The 23,368-nt window shown below is 44.9% G+C and overlaps 2 protein-coding genes across 12 annotated transcripts; both read left to right on the top strand.

Moving 5' to 3' along the window:
- Positions 1–4,540: 4,540 nt before the first annotated feature.
- Positions 4,541–10,935, top strand: LOC120448081 (large proline-rich protein BAG6). 11 transcript variants are annotated; one of them, XM_039629856.2, is made up of 11 exons: positions 4,541–4,995; positions 5,065–5,182; positions 5,264–5,475; positions 5,529–6,287; positions 6,354–6,915; positions 7,060–7,158; positions 7,362–7,895; positions 8,253–9,203; positions 9,263–9,399; positions 9,448–9,681; positions 9,752–10,935. In XM_039629856.2, exons 1-11 carry the CDS (start codon positions 4,930–4,932, stop codon positions 10,094–10,096), a joined length of 4,017 nt encoding a protein of 1,338 aa, XP_039485790.1. In that variant the 5' UTR covers positions 4,541–4,929; the 3' UTR covers positions 10,097–10,935. The 11 variants fall into 11 exon arrangements, with proteins under 11 accessions (XP_039485790.1, XP_039485792.1, XP_039485793.1 ...); XM_039629858.2 differs by having other exon boundaries at positions 9,755–10,935; XM_039629859.2 differs by having other exon boundaries at positions 9,487–9,681.
- A 1,784-nt stretch (positions 10,936–12,719) lies between these two features.
- On the top strand, positions 12,720–23,090 carry LOC120448334 (insulin-like growth factor-binding protein complex acid labile subunit). Its single transcript, XM_039630288.1, has 4 exons — positions 12,720–13,772; positions 18,310–19,318; positions 19,376–19,574; positions 21,092–23,090. Exons 1-4 carry the CDS (start codon positions 13,480–13,482, stop codon positions 22,078–22,080), a joined length of 2,490 nt encoding a protein of 829 aa, XP_039486222.1. The 5' UTR covers positions 12,720–13,479; the 3' UTR covers positions 22,081–23,090.
- The last annotated feature ends 278 nt before the right edge of the window (positions 23,091–23,368 follow it).

Raw genomic sequence — 23,368 nt, forward strand, 5'->3', positions numbered from 1 at the left:
AGACTTTGGGCCCATAGACATTGCATAATGCCCGGAATAAGGTAAGGTCTGTGCACTTGCCGCACTTGCTCCACATAACGCGGTGATGGCAACTTACAATTGTCCGCTGAAGGGCCATCAAGTGGCCCAAACATATTGCGGCCAGCGCGATTTATTGCCCATCGGAGATGCATTAACGCCGCTGCCAAATGGTTAATGCATTTCAGTTCCAACCGCTCTTGAAGCATCTCAATCTGAGAGTTACGTTTCCACATGAAGATATGCAGGTTTATGTGGATACTTGTATCTTCAACCATTCGAAGTGGCAATCGTTGTGGCAAATGAACCATCAATGATAAGTATTAAGTTGTATTCAGTTGTACCATCAATTATGTATATTTATACTAGTAACCGTTTCTTTTCGCTTTAATTTTGCAAGTATGAATATGGAATATTTGAATAAGACCAATATTTTAATAAGAACTATCTTTAATAGAGGAATTGCAGTATGAATTTAGTGCTAGCTTAGACACATTCTAATTAGAATCGACAATTGGAACATTAAATGTTCCATTGCATTTCGATCGAACTGCATACCACTTCCGCTTTTAACTTAGTTCCCTGTTTCCGTTTCCGTTTCTGTTTCAGTTTCTCCCTCAATGGAGCGACACTCCACTCTAGTTGAAGTTGCCTCAATGATGCGATGCCTCTCTTTGATTCTTTGGATGGCCCGTGAAATCGTTCAGCTCACAATTGAGTCATAATGCAATTGGCAAACGTCAAGCAAATGTTGTTAGCTTGCCAAACGAGATGGAGAATGGGAAGATGGATGGATGGAATCGATGAAATGGATGGAGAGACCGGATATCCGGTGGGCAAGTGTTGGGGACATTGTTGCCCTCAAGAGCGGAGAAGAGTGGAGAACTTTTGCGCAATGAAAATGACACACACTGGCAAATAGCGTCAACATCTCGGCGCCAAATGTGATTACGGTAACAGCGATTGCTGACCAACTTGAGAAAGTCACCTTTGTTGGTCCCACTCGATACACATATCTTTATTGTGCGGATTATGGAGGGGCGGAGAGGCGGAGAGGCGAAGAGTGTGTGCTTGTGTGTCCATTATGGTCCTTATGAAATTCGGCACATAAATTGTATTATTGCATTTATGCTTGATTTTATTTCGCAGCCCAACTTTCGACTCTGCTTTTCTTTGCTGATTGTGTTTGAGTGTTGAATTGGCTTTCGCATTACTGGTTCTTTTTCTTTCTTTTTTTCCCCTTTTTGGATTTTCGTTTTGGCCTTAAGTGGATTCGTCTTCGTTTACGTCTGCATTGTCGTCTGAACTGAACTTAACGTTTTATTGAACCGACAGGAATCACATGTGAGTGCTTACATTTCAACGGTTTCCTTTGCCATTTCAACTCGTGCGCCAACGCAATTTGAACTTCAATTAGCTGCATTTGGCCATGGCTAATAAACGCCGCCTTCGTCTTCGCTCCTCGTGCTGATATACAATTACAAATGACGCGTCAGGGCCAGGCCGAAAGTCAATTACCAGCGAGCACGGTGGGAAATGGTTCTCATCTCTTACCTATTTTGGATGAAAAAAAATATTACGAGTTTTTGTAGACTTAGGGAAATTAAATACAAATTGTAAGAACAATGCTGCCTTTAGGAATGATATATAATAAGTTATCCATGAAACACAATACACATAGCTGCTTGTACTATTAGGTATACAATAGCTCAACACTTATTCTGATAAGCAATGTAGAATTTTTCTCTGTGCACTCGAAGCGAAAAGAAGGAAAAGTAGCATAAAAGCCCGCGCCTCGTTGGCTAATTGGAATTGAAACATAAATTAAGCGTCCAATTTGGAGGCGAAGACGGCAGAATGCAACAAAAACTTTACGACTTCTTCACTTTGGCCAATTGCGAGTTCGACTTCCGCATTCACATGCCGTTCTGCACTTTTACGTTTTGTCGTAATCCCCGCCAATTACTAACCCTCCACCCACCTACATATATATGTAACTCTTCACCTTCGTCGGCCAAGTTTTGTTGCTCTAACCGCTGGTGTTGCATCCACATTGACAGCTTAGATTAAGTGCTGACTATAAATTGGCACGGTTAGTTGGCTGTTCTATTTATGAGGCCAGTGCAGTTGCCATTTGCCAGGTAGAAATTACTTACTGGCAGTTACAAGTGGTCAACGAAAGTTCTTTTCTTCTCGTCCTAGTTATTGTTCATATGTTCTGTGGGTTAATTAACCTTGCTTTGTTGAAAGATATAGTATTCCTTCCTAAATATGTATATCCCATTTTTATAAAAATTCTGCACTATAATATTAATCACACAACTCCTTTGAATTGGAAATAGTGGCACATGGGTTAAGTTCGGTCGTGAATGCTGAAGTTCCTTGGTGTTATATTGCCAATCAGCGGCGGAAACAAAAACCCACACCACCTCACCCCACACCACTCGCACACCACCCACTCGCAGACCAAGGCCAGTCTCATTTTGCCCCACCGAATGCTCCTTGGCCATCCGTACTTTATGGCACAAAGGGGACTTGGCTTCAATTTTCTTTATATTACAGCTTGATTTAATTTGACGTGAGACTTGCTCTGGGGCCCTGTTCTTGACCAGACCGAAATTAGAAATGTAGTCATGCAGTGCCAAACTCGCACTTCAATCTGATTCAGATTGTGATTCTGAAGCTGAAGTGAAACGATTACAGGTTACACGTTTGGGGAAATTCAAATGTTGCATAATGAAAATATGAACAATTGGAAAAAGCAAATGTCATTTGCCAGCTGCCAGGAGCAGCGACTCAAGGGTGGCTGATCTGCCCGATTGATATAATTTCATTAGGCGACCTTTCCCTCCCCCAACCCACAAAGAAAACATTTTCAATGTAGTGCCACGCCCACCGCCGACCACCACCCACCCACTGTGACAGGAAAAACTTTTGGTGCAAAACGAGGAATAAAAAAGTAACGGAAAGCGTTAGCTTAATAACAAATGGAAAGCGGAAAACGAGAGGGCAGTGCTGGTGGAAAAAAATTGGAATGATAATGAAAATGAAAATGCATAAACAGAAATCGTTGACAAGGCGGTGGGCGGATTGTACTGGGCGCTTAGATGAGGGACGGCTGTGTGGAAAACTCATTAAAACTTTTCACAGCCCATTTAAAAGCAATTTGTAAATTGTAAAACTTGCACTTGGCCCGCGCAAAGTCGGTGAAAAACGGTAATAATTATTATTTATACTTTCACGCCCAGCATAATCCATATTTTTAGCGAAATGTAGGCTGAGCTGAGTTTTAATGCAATTAACTGTTCGTAGTTTGTACATTAAATTTTCTTAAAAATACTAAACTGAACCTGTCTTTAAACATATTCTTATTTGTAGTCAAATTTTATAACAAGATCTGAAGTAAAACCGGGAAATAAGCTAAAAAACTTTTTGTTAGAATATTTAAATGCGAGTATTATAATTAATCATTCAATTGCTTGCTAAAGAAACACAGAAAAAAATCCTTAAAAGGAATGGTGCGCTCAGCAATCTGCCACTGCCCATTTCCGTGGCATCTTTTCAGTGCGGAAAATAAGGGCTCGTCGCAATCACTTTGAGCCCGTGGAAAGGCTCACAATCGCAGACATTAAATCAAATTTCCGCACAATTCCGGCAAGGGGTATGCGAAAAATTGTGTTAGCTGCGGTTGGCTTTTCTCCGGCAGCCTTCTGCTTATTTTACTTCCACCTAACCGATGCCACAGCGCCACTTAAATATTCAAAGCGAAAAGTTGCCCTACACCTTTGCGTCTTGGCTGACTTTCCCCAGTTTCCCCAGTTTCCCCAGTTTTTCGTGTTTTCTTTTCTTTATTATTCAAACGCCGCTTTTCATGTGCAGTGCCGAAAAATTCCCACAGGATGCAGTCAAAGGCAGTGGGTTGATTAAGGGTTGGGAGGGGTTAGGGGTGAAAAGGTCGGTGGGTGAATTGTATTTCACATGTGCAGTTCTTTAAACGTTTTTATAGCGCTCATCTCGCAGCGCCCCACATGTAAGCCAGAGTCTAGTCAATTCTCAGGAGACATTCTACCTTTCTGTTAACTTTGAGCAGCAAAGAATGCTTAAAAACTATAAAAATAATATAGATTTATATATTTCGTACAAATTCAAAAGAACCGCCCAAGTTGCCCTTAGTGTTGCCAGACTAGAAGAAAAGGTCGCTCGGTTTGAGTCTAAGCTAACTGTGTGGCTTGTGACTTCGAAATAAATTTAGGACCTTTTCTGCACTACCTACTGAGCTGTCAGCTTAACTATTTTGTAGTCAAAGCGAGCTCCCATATTTTAAACTTCACTCTAAAAGTTTTTATTTATCTTCCTGTACTTAGTTATTTTAATCAATAATATAATCAATAAGATATAATAAATAATATTATTCCCAACCACTCCACATCGAACATAAGTGAACGCTTTATTTTAGCTTTTAAACCGCTCTCTGCAACTACAAGCTAATCTAGCTATTTGCAACATGGCATTTGGCTACACTTTCGCTGCGAGAGTTGGCAACACTGCCACACTGTCAAATTCCAGTAATTATTCTCCTCTACTGCTGTTGTTGAATTGCAAAGTCGTTCGGCGCTTTAGCATAGAAGCCCAGCAAATATTTGCCCGATCCGAAAGCAGCCGGAGATCAGTGAAAAGATATACGTATTTACCGCTAGTTGTGCAGTACGAAAACGTGTCCGGAAAAGCCAAAGGCCAGCGACAGCGAGTGCGAGTGCGAGCGAGAGAGCAGGTGACAGCGACACCGACTAGATACCCCGCTCCCCACCCCTCCGCCAACAAACCCTTTTCGACTGTTTTTTTGCACGGCACGGGAAAAACCGAAAGAAAAACGAGATTTTCAATTGATTTGCGACGCAGTCCGGCCGGAAAATGCTCATAAACCTTAAGGTGAAGACCTTAGATGCGCGCACCCACGAATTCAGCATCGACAATGAGGTAATGTTTTGAGGTTGTGTGTCCAGGTCTAGAGGCTTCTATATATCCATGTACCCCGCCCATTTCCAGCTCACCATCCGCCAGTTCAAGGACCAAATAGCCGAGAAGACAAACATTGCGGCGGAGAACCAGCGTATCATCTACCAGGGTCGCGTTCTGGCCGATGATAAGCAGGTGAAGGAATACGGTGAGTCATGCTCCTGGGAGCACCCCCATATATATATACATATCTACCACTTGTATCTAATACATCTCTGTGCTCATGCAGATGTGGATGGCAAGGTGCTCCATGTGGCCGAACGACCACCGTTCTCGCAGCGCGGTGCCAACGCCCGGAACAATGATGAACCCATGCGCACCTTCCGCAATGTGGCACGTCCTCCGCCGCCGGGAATGCGCACCTCTCCGTATTTCCGCGCCCTCGACGGCATGCTAGTGGGCACCATGGCCATACCCGTTAACAATGGTCCAGTAGCAGGGGTAAGCCATTGGTTTAAACGATATTTCAACACCCTTATTAAAACGCATCTTAGCAGACTCGTCCTCCACCAAATCGTTATCCCAACTCCTCGTCCTTCTGCATTAACCGCATCACTGTGGCCCTGCACATGATCGATTGCGCCGACAATATAGCAGCCTATCTGGAAAATCCAGCCGTTGGTCTAAACAATCAATCGCTGGACATCCTGCAGCGTGGTCGCTGGTCCATGGAGTCCACTGTCGTGGAAGTGGGTGTCTCCTCGACCGATCTGCCGCGCAACAATAACATCATCGATATGGTCCAAGATGCTGTGACCGCCGCTCTCTCGCGTACTGGCGCCCGCAACTATACGGTGGTGCAGCTGCCCACAGTTTATACCAACGAGAATGGCGAGACCAGCCAGCAGAGGACTGGCGAAGCTGGAACAAGCGAAGGAGCAGCCAGCGGAGCTGCAAGCAATGCTAGTGGTGAAACCACAGCGGCCACTGTGATTATCGAGGATGTTATCGAAACGGACGACGAAGCTGCCGATGGAGCATCGGATCGTTCCGTCACGCCAACACCAGAGCCGGAGCCGGAGGGAGCAGTTGGTGGCCAGCCGGCCACTGCAGCAGAGACTCCCACATCCTCGGCTGGATCAGCAAATGACGCGGCTGCAGAAGGAGCCCACAACTCGGGACCCAGGCGCCGTACGCGTCCGCAGGTGTTGGCCCAAGTTATTCAGCACTATCGTGGCGTACAGGCTCGCTTGGCGCCTTTTGTAGATCGGTACTACGAGATTCTTCAGAACGATCCCACTTTCGAGGAGAGTGTAAGTCAATTAGCCGTGCCCCTATTGGCCTACTAGCAAATATGAAACATTTCATTTCTTTTTTAGGACACCTCTGGACGCGAGAACGCGCAGCGAATCTTTGATCGCGTTTCGGAGGCCTTCCACTACCTTTCGCACGCCCAGCACGCTATATCCGATTTAATGCTTGATCTGTCGCAGCCAGGACCACGTGTGCTCACCTGCCGACCCATTCTCGTTGAGCAGAGCGGCTACATACGCTCCAATAACATTTTCACGCCCAACTTCTTGGCACCGGCCTCGGGTCTCCTCAACGAGCCTTTCCGCAATAGAGCACCTGGTACTGCCTCTGCAGCTGGCACGCAAACGCCGAACACCGCAGGCACTCCAACTGCTGTGGCACCGCCGCAGGCTGCCAATTTGCAGGCGGCCACCGATGCCAGCCGCAGTGCAGCGGCCATGGCGGAGATCGCCAGTCGAGCTGCTGGAGCCGCTGCGGAAATGGCTGCTGGAGCTGCTAGTGCGGCTGCCGCTGCTGCTCGCGATTTGTCCAGCGATCAAGTGGAGGATCCCGTCGACGAACCTATGGTGGCGCCAAATGCTGCAGGTGCCGCAACACCTGCACAACAGCAGCAGCGTCTCGAAATGGGTAAGCCACTGCTTCCAAATGTTGTTACCAGATGCAGATGTGCAAAATCAGATTCGTTTCGATTTCATAGTCTTTGCAAGGAACTAGTGTCTGCTTAAGTACTGAATCCATATATACCCGTATTATTTGTTGACAATATTCTAGATCACGATCAAGATCAAGATCAAAGCGAAACTCCCGAACGAGAAAACCGACCAGTGCCTAGGCTGCGTGTCTATGTGCCAGTGACCCTGCCACCGCGCAGTATGTTTGATTGTTCGGTTGAATCCAATGCAGCAGTCACGGCAGACTAACCATAATCTCAACGGCTTACTAACTGCATCCCCTGTTTGGTTCCACTTTCACTTTGCTAGTTTGTTTCTTTTACTGACCAGGCCCTAAGCAGATTAACCCTTGCTATTATCTCATGCTGTAACGAGCTGTTACTAACTCCTGCTGCTTTACAGATACCCAAATGGAAATGGCTCGCATTATTCAGGCAATGGTCAATGGTCAGCGGCCGAACGATGTTCATGTGGAATTCAATGCCCCCAACGTCATGTCGATTAACCTACCGGTGCATGTGATGACGACAGTGCGACAGGCTCCGGCACCTGGATCAAACGAAACAGCAGAACCTTCTGCGTCCGAATCCTCCCCTGAAAGTACGCCTGCAACGGCCACTGCAGAGTCTCCAAATGCAGCATCAACATCAAGTGGAACACGCAGTGGCGATCAGAGGGCCAATACCTTGCCCACCACGTCCACGCAAACGCGTTCGACATCAAGGCCACAGATTCAGATTGGCGGCAACAACAACTGGGGCGGACGCATTGCTCCCACACACACGGCATTCGACCGCTTCCTGCCTTGCAACAGTCATCACATTCGGGAACCCGAACAGCTGCTCCAAAACAACAATACCAATCGCAGCACCTCTACAGCAGCAGCAGGAGGAGCCACCGTTCTATCGCCCACAGCCGCTGCCGTAACTCGTCCTGGTGAGTACTGTTCCCATTCAGGGGAAGCTATCAAACATTACTTTATGTCCACGACCCCCGCCACGACCCACTTCGCACTCCAATCCATTTCATGCGCACACTCACCAACCAGAGATGGAAAGCACAGTCTCCCAAAAAAAACCAGTCAAGTCAGGGCGTGATCAATCTTTTGCAGAAGCCTTGAATTCAATAATTCAATGAAATTGTTTTGGTTTCATAAACTTAATATTAATTTCTATGAAATTTCTACTAAGTTTAACAGAAACCTGATTTAGTTTAGAACTATTTGCTTTCTCGACTGCCGACTGGGCTGCCATCTCTGACATTAATTTCCATTTTATGCATGTCATCATCTAGTCACCACTGGTCGCATCCAGCGCGGCAGTAACACGTTCCGCCCAATGTGGTCGTCGCGTCGCCAGCGACCAGCCAGCGAGCAACTAAACAGCCTGCGACCGGCAGCCTGGGCGCAGGCGCAGACCCAAACCACTCATGTTCAAGCCGCCCACGTTGGTGCTGGCAGCACCAATGGGCCCGGAGTCGGAGCCGGGGCCGGAGCCGGAAGAGTGCGGCCCACGGGAGGATCGCCCATCAATCGCGATCGGCTGGCGGCTCGAACGGCCCACGTTGGCGGTGGCAGCACCAACGGAGGCTTGCCCTCTGGCCGGCGGGGGCGACTACAGGCCGCCACCAGCCGCCTGTCACGACAATTTCCCACCCTACTCGCTAATTTTTTGCTTAATAATCTGAGAAATAATGCGCCAACAGCTTCGGTAGGCAGCGCAGTCGCCGCCGAGGGAGGTTCGGCCGCCTCATCATCATCAGGAGCACCTGCCCCAATTGCTGCTACCACACCAGCTGGTCCACCGCAAACTGTTGTGCCGACATCCACACCCACTCCTGCCGGCGGAGATTCGAACAACCTGCGTTCGCAGCTGCGCAGCTTCCTCAACGACAGCCTGTTTGTCGGCGTGCCCATCAACGAGCAGACCATCCCAGGGGCCATTGGTCGCGCACTTGAATGGTTCGCGGAGAGCCTGGTCTACTTGCCGCAATACGAGCGGCCGGAGTACAACTCCCGCGACTCGGTGTGCAACATCCTGCGTGTCAGCCTCCGTCTGATCATCGAGCTTTGTAATGGAGCTCCGGGCGGCGCTGATGGTGCTCAGTTCGAGCAAAGTCTCAAAAAGATCTGTGACCAGTTCCGCAAGCGCCTCTACAGCGTTCTCTTCTTGTGTCTTGGAAGCGCGAACGCGGAGCTCTACTGGCGCCAGCTAATGCGCCTGCTTTGCACACCAATGCGATCCAGTAAGTTCACACCAAATGTGCTCGTATGTAACCTTGCTAACTGAATATTTATATTGCAGACTTCCGCAACGAAGCCCTGCAGTTCTTGTGCATCTACATAGACCCCACGATTCCTGCCCAGACTGACACAGCAGATGCCCAGCAGTTCCTGGTCCTGCGCAGCGTTCAAGCAGCTCCTCCAACAGCTGCCGACGAAGTAGGTTTCCCAACTTTTCTTGCTGCCCAGAAACTCATGCACTAATAGCCATTCGTGGCACCGCCGCCTTTTGCTCTCAACCCACAGCAGCAGCAGCAGCAGCCGCAAGAGCAATCTCTGGATACGGATGTTGAGATGGCTGAAGTGGCCGCCAGCAGCAGCAGCAGCAGTTCACCGGCAGCCGACCTACCCGTAGTGATTGTGGGCTCAGAGCCCTGGCACATGAGTTTCCCCAATGATTGGTTGCCAGTGATAACGCGCGATCTACAGACCCAGGCAGAGGTGGGTTATTTCGTTAAACTTTCTGAACCACACTAATAGAATACTATGTCTCCACTTATGTATCCTGCAGCAGAGTCGTCCTCAGCCGCCGTTCTCGGATGCCTACATCTCGGGCATGTCCGCCAAGCGGCGCAAGATAATTCAGTCGGAAAAGCCGACGGCCAGCGTGGAGTGTCTCATTGCGAACGGAGTGCAGAGGGCTATCCAAAGCGCCGGTTTGGGTGGAACCAGTGGAAGCGCCTCAAGTTCGTCGATCAGTATGGATACCGTAATCGGTTCCATTGCTCACGACTCCACCGTTCAGGCTGCCTACACGGATGCGGTGCGGAATAGTTTAAAAGAGCGTATCAAGCAGGATGCGGATTTCAAGTCCAGCAAGTATCCACAGATCGCCAAGTTCGCCGAGCAAAAGTAGGGGGCAGTTGCAGCGGCCACCTTGTGCTTGTTGTATATTTTACTTTAATGAACTGTATTTAATTTACTTAATGGCTAAGTTCTGTTTAAATCGAGAAGACGACGAAGTTTGCGACAACACCAACACACGGAGTGGACCCTTAGCAAATGCTTCAAACTATTTAGACTAATAATATCCAACTGATATTTATCCACACCCACACACACACGATGGTTCAAGACACAGAGCCCAATCAAAAACGATTTTTGCGTTGCATGAATGAGCAAAATAAACACACATATTTACCGAAAGAATGGCGATTGGAATCGGATTAAATGGACTTGGATGTGGGACCACACACCGAGCGGAATGCTTTCAATTGTCCCAAATGGCGGTGGCGTCCCCGCGTCGCATGACGTGTTGCAAAAGCAGACCAGACCCGTGACGACAGCCAAATTCCGAATTCCAGCCAAGTACATATTTTGGCCGGCGCCAAATCGCCATTGACGTGAGCCGATGGCACATGATTGCTGGACTGGACGGCCGATGACGACCAAGCCGGAATGTGCAGATCCATTCAAGTGGATAAGCCATCAGCAGAAGCATTCCCGGAGGCATGTCCACACCAAGCCATCGGGCCAGCATTCGAAAGCATACCACCACGCACCATCCAATTTCATCGTCATCGAATTCCGAAGCCTACGCTACTCTTGTTATTGTTGTCGCCTGCAATCGAAACACGAAAATGTGTCACATAAAAATGTTGAGAATATTTATGTGCAAAAAAAAAAAAAAAGAGAAATCAACACAAATACCAAGAAGCCGTAAAGAAAAGAAAACATATGAATAAATAATAATTATAAATATTCGCCGCTTTTCTTTAAATATTTACTCGAAATGATTGGGCGCTAAATATAGATTGCTACGTAATCGAAGTATATTTTTGTACCTACAGTTATTGATTACAGTGCGGTTCAGCACTGTAACACCACAATTCGCATGTGTCAAGGTCGGCAGTTGCATTGCCAAAGAATTTAACATTCTTCGTTTTTCCAAACTAGAATTTATTTTTCATCTGCATCTTTTATATTAATGGAAACTCTTTTGACTTGATTCCTAAGAATTAATGTTGATTTGCATATTCAATCTTTAAAATCGTGCCAATTTTTAACACGTGAAACACGTTACAAAAAACTATAAAAAATGATTTAAGAAAAATCTGTTTCAGAGGCAAAGTGTTTCGAGATATATCCTAGTTGGTAATTAGATAAGAAATATCCTATAAATCAAAAACTGTGTTCCTCGTTTTACGTTTACAATTTGGCTGGAAAAATTAAATTTTTTTTTTTATTGCAACATTGTTGGATTGATAGAATAATAACCGGCACCATGACTTAAATACAAATCCCCTTAAATGAATGAGCCCGGCTGTATGTAAGTAATTAAGTTAATCTCTCAGACGGCCCTAAACATAACATAATCGTGCCAAGGTTCCTCGGGAGCTGGCAGTCTGCATGGAAAATGGAGATGGATGTGTTGGCTGGGCATCAGAAGTCACTCAGCCAGTGGCCGCCCCCCGATGATCCCGATGATTAATTGCAGCCAGAACTGCAGACGACGACGACGACCACGACGAGGAGGAGGAGGAGGAGCAGGAGATGGAGGAGGATGAGGAGACATTGTTGGCACGCGCAATCCGTGGAATTTGCGGAATTTGTGGCGAGCGCATTTAAGGCGCCCAGTGTTTAATTATGCATGCGGGCCCAGAACTTGGAGATAAATTAAGGCAGCGGACTTTGATGCATGGCTCCTGCTCCCAGCTCCCTGCTGCCTGCTCCCAGCCGCCTGATCCCTTCCCCGCCAGAGTTTCTGAATCGCTCTGGCGCCAGTGGAAAATTTTCTTCCACTTGGCCCAATCTCAATTGGGCTGCCGGAGATCCTTAAACAAGCCGGTTCCATTCAAACACTGCCAACGATCCCAACCGATCCCATTCGATACGATACGATACGATCCTATCCGATACGCTACGATACGATCCGAAAAGTCATAATTAAAAACATTACCGAGTGAGTGAGCGAGGCGAGTGCCAGATGTCTATGTAAAGGACAATTTATTGGGAGTGCGTAGGGCAAGAGCAGCAGGCAAGTAGCACATATGTAAGTACGTACCAACATGTGTCCACGATAATATAATGATGCCCCATACATAGAACTAGGTTCCGAAGAATAAGATCCCAGCAGCAACCAAGCAAGTAGCAAAGTAGCAAAGTAACAAGTAGCAACATCAGCACTCGAAGGGGGCACAAACACGCACATCGCGATCGGGATTGAGTTGCAGATATAGATGGAGATGGAGATGGAGATTGATGCCTGGCGCCGACATAACATGTAATTGAGTGTCGTGGACAATTATAGCCGCATCTCAAGTCCCCAATTGGCCAAAAAGCCGCTCGAGCATCTCGCCAGAGCGCCAAGAGATCGCAGAGAGCGTAAAACCAGCAGCAGCACCGCAGCAGCAGCAATAGCAGCAATACATATCGCACCGCAGCAGCAACAGCGCCGCCGGCAGCAGCAACAGCAGCAGCAGCAGCAGCAGCAGCAGCTAGCAGCAGCAGCAGATACGAATCCTCAACGTTAGCATTTCCACTCCCAGTCGGAAAGAGACCGCCCTGCAATCTAGACGTGATCAGCAGCCCATCAATAAATGAAATACAATAAAATACAATAGAGATATACTCGCGGTGTTCTCGGTTCGACAAACAACAAGCAAACGACCAATCGACAAATACAATTTTTTAGAAGATTAATTCCGAGCATCGGCGATCTACATACATATACAAGCGGGTCAGGAGGTCTAGCAGATAGGCGGAGGCGGAGGAGAAGCAGCTCCAGCTCCAGCTCCAGCTCCAGCTTCAGCTCCAGTTCTCCATATCCCAGTCTTAAAGATTCGATACGATCGATCGATCGAACCTAACCAAACCGATCCGATCCGATCCGATCTTGAAGCGTTTTTGTGCGCGTGTGTTTTTCGAAAGATCTTCAAAAGTGGTGAACAGTGCGGCTTTGAAATCCGATGCCAGCGGTTCAGAGAATCAACGAAATCCTGCTGGAAAACCGAGCTGCCATGGAAACCCCCGCACGCACGCATATGTGCGCCTAGTGGGTAATTTCCCGAGTCTTTCGTTTTTCGTTTTCCGAGCTGCCTGCTCGAACAGTTGATAATCCGCCGTCCGGGCGAATGCAACGTGTCCTGGCCTCGAACCGGAAAACCGTGTTTTGTGAACTGTGAACCGAGATATATCGTTACCGTAGATAAACAAAAAGTGTATATATTTATTATTGCTCTGGCCAAAGAATTGTGAAATAATCGCATTCACCGAGTGACTGAGATCACTCAAACGAAAATGACTTCCCTCGTGTACACCGTCTTTCACCTGGCCTCGCTGCAGTGTTCCGTGCGTCCGGAGATCTCGCCCTGCACCTGCGAAACGGGCAAGGCCTGGAACCATGTGGAGCTCTCCTGCGAGAAACTGGAATCCTTTAATGCCGTCGTGGACAGCCTGGCCAATAAGCTCAATGCCGACACCAATATCGACCTGAAGATCACGCACTCGCAACTTGACGACCTGGAAATGCGATCGTTTACGGATATGAACTTCAACTTGTACAAGCTACGGATGCAGTGGAACAGTCTCAAGTGAGTTGACTCATATCGATTTGGTTACATTTTTCGAGGGCAGGAGCCAAATGGCTTTATAAGGGGTTTCCCAGCGTGCACATTCTAGCCAAATTCCTTTGCTTAGTCACTATTTTCTAGAAACAAACTAAATAGTCTGAATTTATTCTACATTTCCCAAATTGTTAACAAGAGAACATAGGTGCACTTCTTTTCATATAGCATACATTCAAGATATTACTTAAATTAAAAGGAAATATTACTTTTGAAAGATAGTGTTGTAGCTACAATACAGCAGAGCTACTTAATTAGTCTTTATATTTCTTGGTAGCGTGTGCCAATTTCCGTGGAACGAGGTGTATCATCTATTGGGAAAATTACCCTGCCATAGATCCAATCAAAATATCTTTACTGGGGGGGAGTTCAAGGCCAACAGCCAAGTTCCGCAGAAAGGCAGAATTTTCCGCTCGGCCGGCTATCAATTTAGGTTCCTTAAACCCAATAAAAACCGAGCGAAAAATAATAATGCAAAATGTACACAAATTTCAATACGCTTATGTAAATGCACGAAAAAAAATGTGCTCAGAACTCAGATCGGTTCGGGTGCCAAGATCTTGTTTACAGCCATATAGATACTATACTAAAACAATAAAACAATAACAATGTCGTTTGTTTACGTCAAAGAGACCAGTGCCACCGCCACCGCCACCACCGTCGCCTCATTATCTAAAGGCTAAATTGGGGAAAATTGCAAAGGAGATGGACTTGGAAATGGTGCAGTCGCATCTTAATTGCCGCCCAGCAGATGATTTAATTTTTCAATTAGGAAGTAGCATTGAATTGCCGCTAATTCCCAAACTACCTCCAACCAGCCATGGGATGTGCCGCAGCTCGATTCTCATCATCATCGTCTTCATATTGAATTGATAACAGCACGCTCTTATCACCTACGAAGTATTTATATAGGATTCAAGCTATGTACTTAGCCGTATGGCTGGCGGTTATACGACGTATACTTAATGCGTACACAAAATTGATAATTGCAGTTGGTTGAAAGCGTCTTTTCAACGGGGCGCCTGCACGTTTTCCGACTCTGACTCTCAATGAATTTCAATTCACTGTCGCATTGTGTTTTATATATTGTCAATTATAAATAACGAGTATAAATAAGTGCTGTCAATCTACTGATCCACCACCGATCCACCACCTCTCCGTTCTGCACTTGCGAATATAGAAATAACATTCGAGCCTATTTCATAAGCGCCTGTCGCGGGTTCATTGATATTTGACTCCGTTGTCTTACAGCAACAGTCGCGATTCAAAACAAAATATGACTCAGGATTCATTGTGCCCAACAAGAAATTCATTCAGCAAAAGGCAGCCGAAAATTCCGAAATTGCCGAAAAGAAAATGTTTTCAAAAACTGAATTCAGTCACAAGGACAAGCGTTTGTTTAATTCTTCAACAGCTTTATTCAATTGCATCTTTGTCTTAGTCGAAATGAAATGGCTCTTTGTTATAGTCCATAGTACTAGACTCATTCATGTTTATTCTTTAAAAATCGCTTATCTTTATTGTTTTTGGGAATCTATTAAAAATTTCATAGTATCTGTGTGGGACGAAGCGCAGATTAGACGAACATTCCAAACACGTTTTAGTAATATAGCATTCCATTGAAAGTATTTAAAGTAGCATGCGCAAACTATCGAAAGCTATTCCCTATGCTGATCAACAGATTGCGATGTTCAAGTTCTGGGAAAATTCATTTCTGGAATCGGCCTTCTGAAAACTAAAATCTGAAATCTGAAATCATGGCAATTCCCCGGCCTACCCCCACGATTAAGCTATTCGATTTATCATTCTCCGAATGCAATTTGTGCGCTCGTATGAAAGGCGGCATGACTTAATTAGCCGACTTGATCGAATCAGTGTTATGCACCATCTCCCCATCTCTGCGCCGATCAGAATACAGAATCCCAGAATCGAGCATCCAGCGGGGAGCGCTTGCCTCTGGTGGCAATGCCTTCGATTCTCGGCTGCTCGGGGAACGCTTTTTACATTGATGTCAATTTATAACAATTGACCTATTGCCTTAATATCGCGCTTTGACCAAATCATGCCAACCAGCCAGGAAAAGTATCGCCACCAGACACATGTGTATTCGTATGCACTGGGAGAAATTAGAGAAGCTTATCTGGCTGTACATACTTAGGATCTTTGTTGGCAAAATATATATTATAACCGCTTGTCACAAGTTGTTTGAAATTCCGAAAAGATTGGCGGAAAAAGTCCGTTTTTTTTTTATTGTTTTCGATCGTCTGTGGAATTTGGAAAGTCTTTTAGCTTGAATTTTTAAAAAATAGCAGAAAGATGATTTCAGAACATCTCGTAATGAATTGATATAGGTTATCCCAATGCACTGATAGATCTCGTCCAAGTACTCATTTCTATATAATCCTAGCCCAAATGTGGACCACAGCCGAAAGCAATTTGTGATAAGAGATTGTGTTTATTTGATTTCTTTTTACGACTATTAAATATGCTTAATGGCTGGCGCCAAAATATAATTAACTCGACTTTATGATCACTTTTTACGATCGCCCATAATCAGCGAGCACTTGAGTGAAGTGTGGTCAACTATTGAATGGACATAAGGACATCTGGGTGCTATGAGCTGGAAGCTGTGGGCTGGGATCTTTGAGAAGGAGTTATGTGGCCTTTTCGACAGATTGATTGGGGGCTTTGGTCTTGTGGTTTCTCGGGCGATAAGAAGGTCTCATGCTCGGGGCCCACTATATGTGCATTATGTGTTCAATCACTCGCAGATTTGTTTGAGGCTATTATTGCAGTGATCGCCATTATGACCAGCATTATCGGAGTGCAGTCACAGCCCTGAGAAAGTGCGAAAAGTTGTTGACGGCTTCATTCGCTTGCTGCCTGACAATTAATTATGATAACTACTCGTACATAATTTATTGGGTGTCGGTCGGTTGTCCGATGGAATATTCCCAGTCGATCTGTCTGGGCCCAAAAATGAGATAATGTTGCCGCTGGAAACGGATTTAAATTACTCAATCCGTGGAGGTAGTACTCGCAGTATAGTAAACAATAACAGAGCATTCCAATAGACCACCAAATGCTACTAGTACTCTAAAATGGAATGTTTTCAACTTGTTTTTGTTTTCAATTTCAATTTGGGGGTTTATGTATATATGCTATACGGTTGGGGGCTCTCTCCGTGTTCCGTGGTCTTTGGGTCTTTGGTCCGGGGTCAGTGAAGAGCGAAGCAGGCAGTCCAATTGAATTTTATTATTACGCTCAATCAATGATCAAGGGGCCAGTTTAGGTCGTGTGACAATTATACCGCTGACGTTAAGGAATTGTGGATACATCTCTGCCCGATCGCACATACCAGTCATCCATCCATCCATCTAGCCATCCACCCATCCATCCATCCATCTATCCATCGATCCAACTATCTATCTCGATATCTATGTGCTCAAGTTCAACAGGCTCATTATAGATACAGTATCTCAGTGTCTGAGCATCTGGGCAGAGTGTCCAGCTCGGCCAGCTTCACTCATTACATAATCAAGGCTTGACTAGGCTCCTCCTAGTCCTACTCCTCCTCCTCCTCTTTGGAGCCGGCAATCAATCAAGATCGTCTGGCTAAAAATAGAGCCTGCCAATCAATCTGCTGCACAATCTGGCCACCGTGTACATATGTCCACATGTCCATATATTCCATATATCAACATATCCACATTTTCCACATCCACATGCCAATAACGGGCGCCAAGGATTCACTTGGCACGCCATCCGCCATCCAGCCCAGTTCCCATCATGAATCTGCTGTTCTTGGGGGCCTCGTCGTTTGGCGCCTCGTCGGCGACAACTTAATAGCCACCTGCAGACGTCGATAAAGATACTGATCAGGTGCAGCGGTGCGGGATGGGGCCATAGCACCTGATAAGGCTGCGTCATCAGGTCCAAAGATAGACCAGGGATGCGAAACTTGATATGGGCCCATTCAAAACTAATTACAGATTGGCTTGAATCACTGTCATGGCGTGAATCAGATTTAGGGGGCAATGCTCTCGTACTATAACGATTATTAGAGCCATTCATAAAAGCATACATTTTCGAAATCACTAGGAAATTTCGTCAGCCATCTACTAAACAATGTGTCTAATTATCGGGAAATACCCAATAAATTAAGAAGATAACTACAACTTTTAGAGAATTTATAGGTATAATATATACGTTTAATCGGCCAATTCCTTGAAACAGATTCGCCAGATCTTTTCATAAGTTAACTCATCTGATAAAAATGTTGAGTGTGTGCTTATGTATATGTCAAACATTAGATATTTGTTAGTGCAAGAGATTTAGTTTTTACCAAGAATTAATGGGCACCTTTCCTTCAAAAGTCACTTAAGTCTTGGTGAAATGGATCCGGAGAATCCTACTGCCTTTTTGGCCGTGTGTCCAATATTCGGCTCCCTCCGTCTAATAATACGAAAATGTAATGGATTTGTTTTGTTGCCGCTATTTATAGATCGCTGCCCGAGGTGCCGTTCCGCGGGTTATCGAATGTCACCTACCTAAGCATCGGCGACAACGACCTCGACGAGATCCCGAAGCACGCCCTGAGCCACATGCCGAGCCTTTTGACTCTGGACATGGGGCGGTGCAAGATACGGTCGGTGCAGCAGGAGGACTTCCGGGGCATTCAACGGGTGACGAATCTGATCCTTGTGAGCAACATCATCACGCGCCTGGACAGAGGTTCCTTTCCCAAGAGTCTGCTCATCCTGCATCTGGGTCGAAATCAACTGGAGTCGCTCAATGGTTCGCTACACGATCTGCACAACTTGGAATCGCTGTTCATCAATGCGAATAACATCACCACGCTGGATGACGAGCTACCCGATGGAGGGCAGCTGCGCCTCCTCATGGCCCACAATAATAGGTTGGAACGTCTACCGGCCAACATGGCCGGCATGCACAGCCTGGAAACGGTGCACATACACTGCAACCAACTGAGATCCTTCGACCGCGTACTGCGCAATGCCGTCAATCTGTCCGAGGTCATGGCCGATAACAATGAGCTGGAGTATTTGGCCCAGGACGAATTCGCCTCCTGCTCCAAGGTGGAGACCCTGCAGATGGGCTGCAACCACATCAAGTCGCTCAACTCCTCGCTGCTGCCCATTCTCAAGCTGAAGAACGCCAACTTTTCGTTCAACGACATCGAAGAGTTCTCCATGGCGGAACTGCACGGACTGCGTTCGCTGAAGACCCTCCAGCTGTCCAGCAATCGCATCCAACGTCTGCTGCCCGATCCCCGGGGTGTGCAGGAGCTGATGCTGGTCAACCTGGATCTGGATAACAACAGAATCGAAGCTCTGAATGGCGCTTTGGCTGGCTTGGGCAATCTACGGATACTGAATTTGGCTGGAAACCGATTGGAACACCTCCAGGTGGGAGATTTCGATGGCATGCTTCGCTTGGACATCCTCGACCTGACCGGCAATCAGCTGGCGGAGCTCAAGCCCTTGGAAATGGTAAGTCACTTACTATCTTCATACTATTGCGTACTAATTGGTATTATTTGTATGTAGACTTTGCTGCCCAGCCTAAAAATACTTAAGGTTGCCTACAACAACATCACCAAACTGGAACAGGACTTCAAGGGACTGCCCGTTCTCTGCCAGGCCAACTTGACCAACAACCAGATCTCGACTATATCGAGCGAACTCGTCACCAACACACGCTGCAAAAACCACAATGTTCCCGGCAAACTGGAGATTCATCTAGATGGTATGTTATCAATGAGCTTATTTCTTAGCAACTGGGATTGCTCCTACCCCAAATTACTATAGGAATTTATATTTTAACAAGGGTTCCAAGTGCTGGGAAATTCGTTGTATTATATATATATATTAACCATAAAGAATAAACCCTTAATTATATCTTCAATATACCTTGATCTAATAACTATATTGTTGATAAAAACTGTGTCTTTTGCGATTATAAATATCAGTATTTTGATTAGAGCATTCGAAATATTGGTTCAAATATGGAATGTCATACCTCGTTGAGTTCGTAATTAAATTTCCTTTCGAACTGTGTTTTCAAAAAAAAATACAATTTTTTGAAATTTTTTTGAAATTTTTTTGCAATTTTTGATGATGATTTTTAGATTTTTGCCGAAAATCGATTTTCTGTGTTTTTGCGATAAAAATATCAGTATTTTGATCAGAACATTCGAAATATTGGTCCAAATATGGAATGTCATACCTCGTTGAGTTCGTAATTAAATTTCCTATCGAACTGTGTTCTCAAAAAAAAATTCAATTTTTTGAACATTTTTTGCAATTTTTTATGATGATTTTTAGATTTTTGCCGAAAATCGATTTTCTCTGTTTTTGCGATAAAAATATCAGTAATTTGATCAGAACATTCGAAATATTGGTCCAAATATGGAATGTCATACCTCGTTGAGTTCGTAATTAAATTTCCTATCAAACTGTGTTTTCAAAATAAAATTCAATTTTTTGAAATTTTTTTTGCAATTTTTGATGATGATTTTTAGTTTTTTGCCGAAAATCGATTTTCTGTGTTTTTGCGATAAAAATATCAGTATTTTTATCAGAACATTCGAAATATTGGTTCAAATATGGAATGTCATACCTCGTTGAGCTCGTAATTAAATTTCCTATCAAACTGTGTTTTCAAAATAAAATTCAATTTTTTGAAATTTTTTTGCAATTTTTGATGATGATTTTTAGATTTTTGTCGAAAATCGATTTTCTGTGTTTTTGCGATAAAAAATATCAGTAATTTGATCAGAACATTCGAAATATTGGTCCAAATATGGAATATCATACCTCGTTGAGCTCGTAAATAAATTTCCTATCGAACTCTGTTTTCAAAATAAAATTCAATTTTTTTAAATTTTTGATGATGATTTTTAGATTTTTGCCGAAAATCGACTTTTGTGTTTTTGCGATAAAAATATAAGTAATTTGATCAGAACATTCGAAATATTGGTCCAAATATGGAATGTCATACCTCGTTGATCTCGTAATTAAATTTCCTATCGAACTGTGTTTTCAAAAAAAAATGAATTTTTTGAATATTTTTTGCAATTTTTGATGAGGATTTTTAAATTTTTCCGAAAATCGTTTTTCTGTTTTTGCGATTATAAAATTCAGGCTTTTGATCAGAACATTCAAAATATAGCTCCAAATATCGAATGTCATACCTCGTTGAGTTCGCAATTAAATTTCCAATCGAACTGTGTTTTCAAAAAAAATTATATTTTTTTCCTCCAGACAATCCCATAATGTGTGACGTGGACTTAAACGAGTTGTGTCGATTGATGGAACTCCAGGAGGCACGAATTCGAGGTCGATCCCAGTGCTTTGAAAATGACCAGGAGGTGTGCACGGTACTTCCGATGCTATACAATGTGAACCTGCCCATAACGGTGACCAATCTGAAGTTGGCAGGCCGCGAGGTTCCAAAGCCGATGGTGCAGGTGATCATGCCATCGTTGATCAAGGCCAATAATGAGCTATTACCACCACTGATTGCCACTCTGCGTAATCCAGTGCTCATTAGCACCACATTGGTCAATCCGGTGATATCGCCACTACCACTAGCACCACCACTTCTGCTGACCACCACTACGCCGCCACCGCCTCTGCCACTTCCTGTGGCGCCAGAAGAGGACAAGAATGAGACTACCACCGCGAATCCAGTTGCCACAAACAGCGCACAGGAGACCACGACTACCACAAGTACCACAACGACGACGACAACAACAGAGACCAGTAGTCAGGTGGATCCCATCGAGGTGATCACCACCACAGCACCCACCACGACGACCACCAGCACCACGACACCGAAACCCAATGAAACGCTGCCCGTGATAGTGGAACTCCAGGATCACAATCCGCCGGACACTCCAGTCAATCAAACGGATGTCGGTGTGGCACAGGATGAGGCATCTGCCCTGGTACCGCCAGTGGTTCTCGATCCCCTACAGCAGGACCTGGAAAGGGAGAGGGAGCGCGAGAGGGAGCGAGAACTGGAGCGGGATCTGGACCACGAGGCGGTGGCCAAGACCGAATACGAGACGGTCGAGTACATCCCCAATCTGGTGCAGCCTCCAGTGGGCAGTGATGCACTGACGCCGCCGCCGAGCAAGGCGAATGCGCTGGAGGAGGACTCCGAGTCGATGCACTCCAACTCCGTGCACGCAGAGTATCCGCACGCGGCGCAGAGCCTTCAGATTCCCGAGGAACCGCCGGAGGAGTGAGTCCTTCGCTTGGGGGGGTTCGGCTCCTCGGGGGGAATCCCCCGAAAATAACCACATTATTTTACTGTAAATCGCAGACGAATGGAGGCGGTGGAATCGATGGAGATCGGGCGGAGCAGCATGCAAACGGCGGAAAGGAGCGAGTTTCGGATTTGTATGCCTTAAGTTAACTTAGTTCTTATGTTTTATTTAAGCCATCGCTAAATCGAACCGTTGTCGAACCAAACGCTTTTTTGTTGAGTTTTTTTCGTCGATTTAATGCAAAATTCGATACGATTACTGCGGTTTTTCAATCCTGAATTCGGGACAAACGTACGAGGACAGTCTTATGATTTAAGCTTATTTGTTGGGGGCTCAATTTCGCGTATGTGTGCTTTGGCGTTGGCAAGCGGAACTCTTTCGCTTTTCAATTTCACGGAATTAAAAGGAATTTCCAAAAAATGTTGAAAATATATGGATTAGAGAAAAATGTATTCTTCATTCTGTTAAGTGTCTAGAGCGGATTCTAATTTGATTCATTGAAACACATAGAAATGGGTGATATACATAAGTCGGATTCCCTTAGTATGATCATTAAAATATAAAGTAAATGGTTTCTAAATTCAAACAAACCGTGAAATTAAAAAGCGAAAGCGTGACCGGTAGAAACAGGAAGTTGGCGATATCGAATATGCAACTGCATATGCACATTATCTATATTTAATAACTGTATACACGTATGAACGTTGAACATCTACAAGTAGGTACTTAGAGTTAAACAACAGCAACAACAAATCGCATCGAGCTAATGTTAATAACGAAAAGCACTCACTCACATACAAACACACAAAACAACACACACACACACAAACACAACCGTAGCGGTGCACATGCACAAACTGAAAAAAAAATACGAATAAAAAAACGAGAAAAAATATTGTTATCAGTTCGTTAACAAAATGAGAAAATAGATTTTAGCGTGTAATTATACGAAAATGAAAATGGTATTCTAAATAAAATCATAAATAAAACTCGATTTTGTTTTCTTTAAAAACTTGCCACGATTTCTTGAAGTTATTTTGTTTTTGAAAATATTCTGTTGGCGCCAACTTGGTTTACCGCTAACGGTAAATATGGGAACTAAAATTTTCTAAGCTCAAAAATTCTCTAAGCTTTTACAAAATAATAATATAAGCAGAAGTAGAGAGAACATTAAGTCTTTACGTAGGAAATAAATAAATACAACTGTAAATATATGAAAAAAATAACGTTATCACTTTCACCCAAGAAAATTCACCACAGTTTGGTA

The sequence above is a fragment of the Drosophila santomea genome, chromosome 3L, assembly GCF_016746245.2.
Source record: "Drosophila santomea strain STO CAGO 1482 chromosome 3L, Prin_Dsan_1.1, whole genome shotgun sequence".
NCBI lineage: Eukaryota > Metazoa > Arthropoda > Insecta > Diptera > Drosophilidae > Drosophila > Drosophila santomea.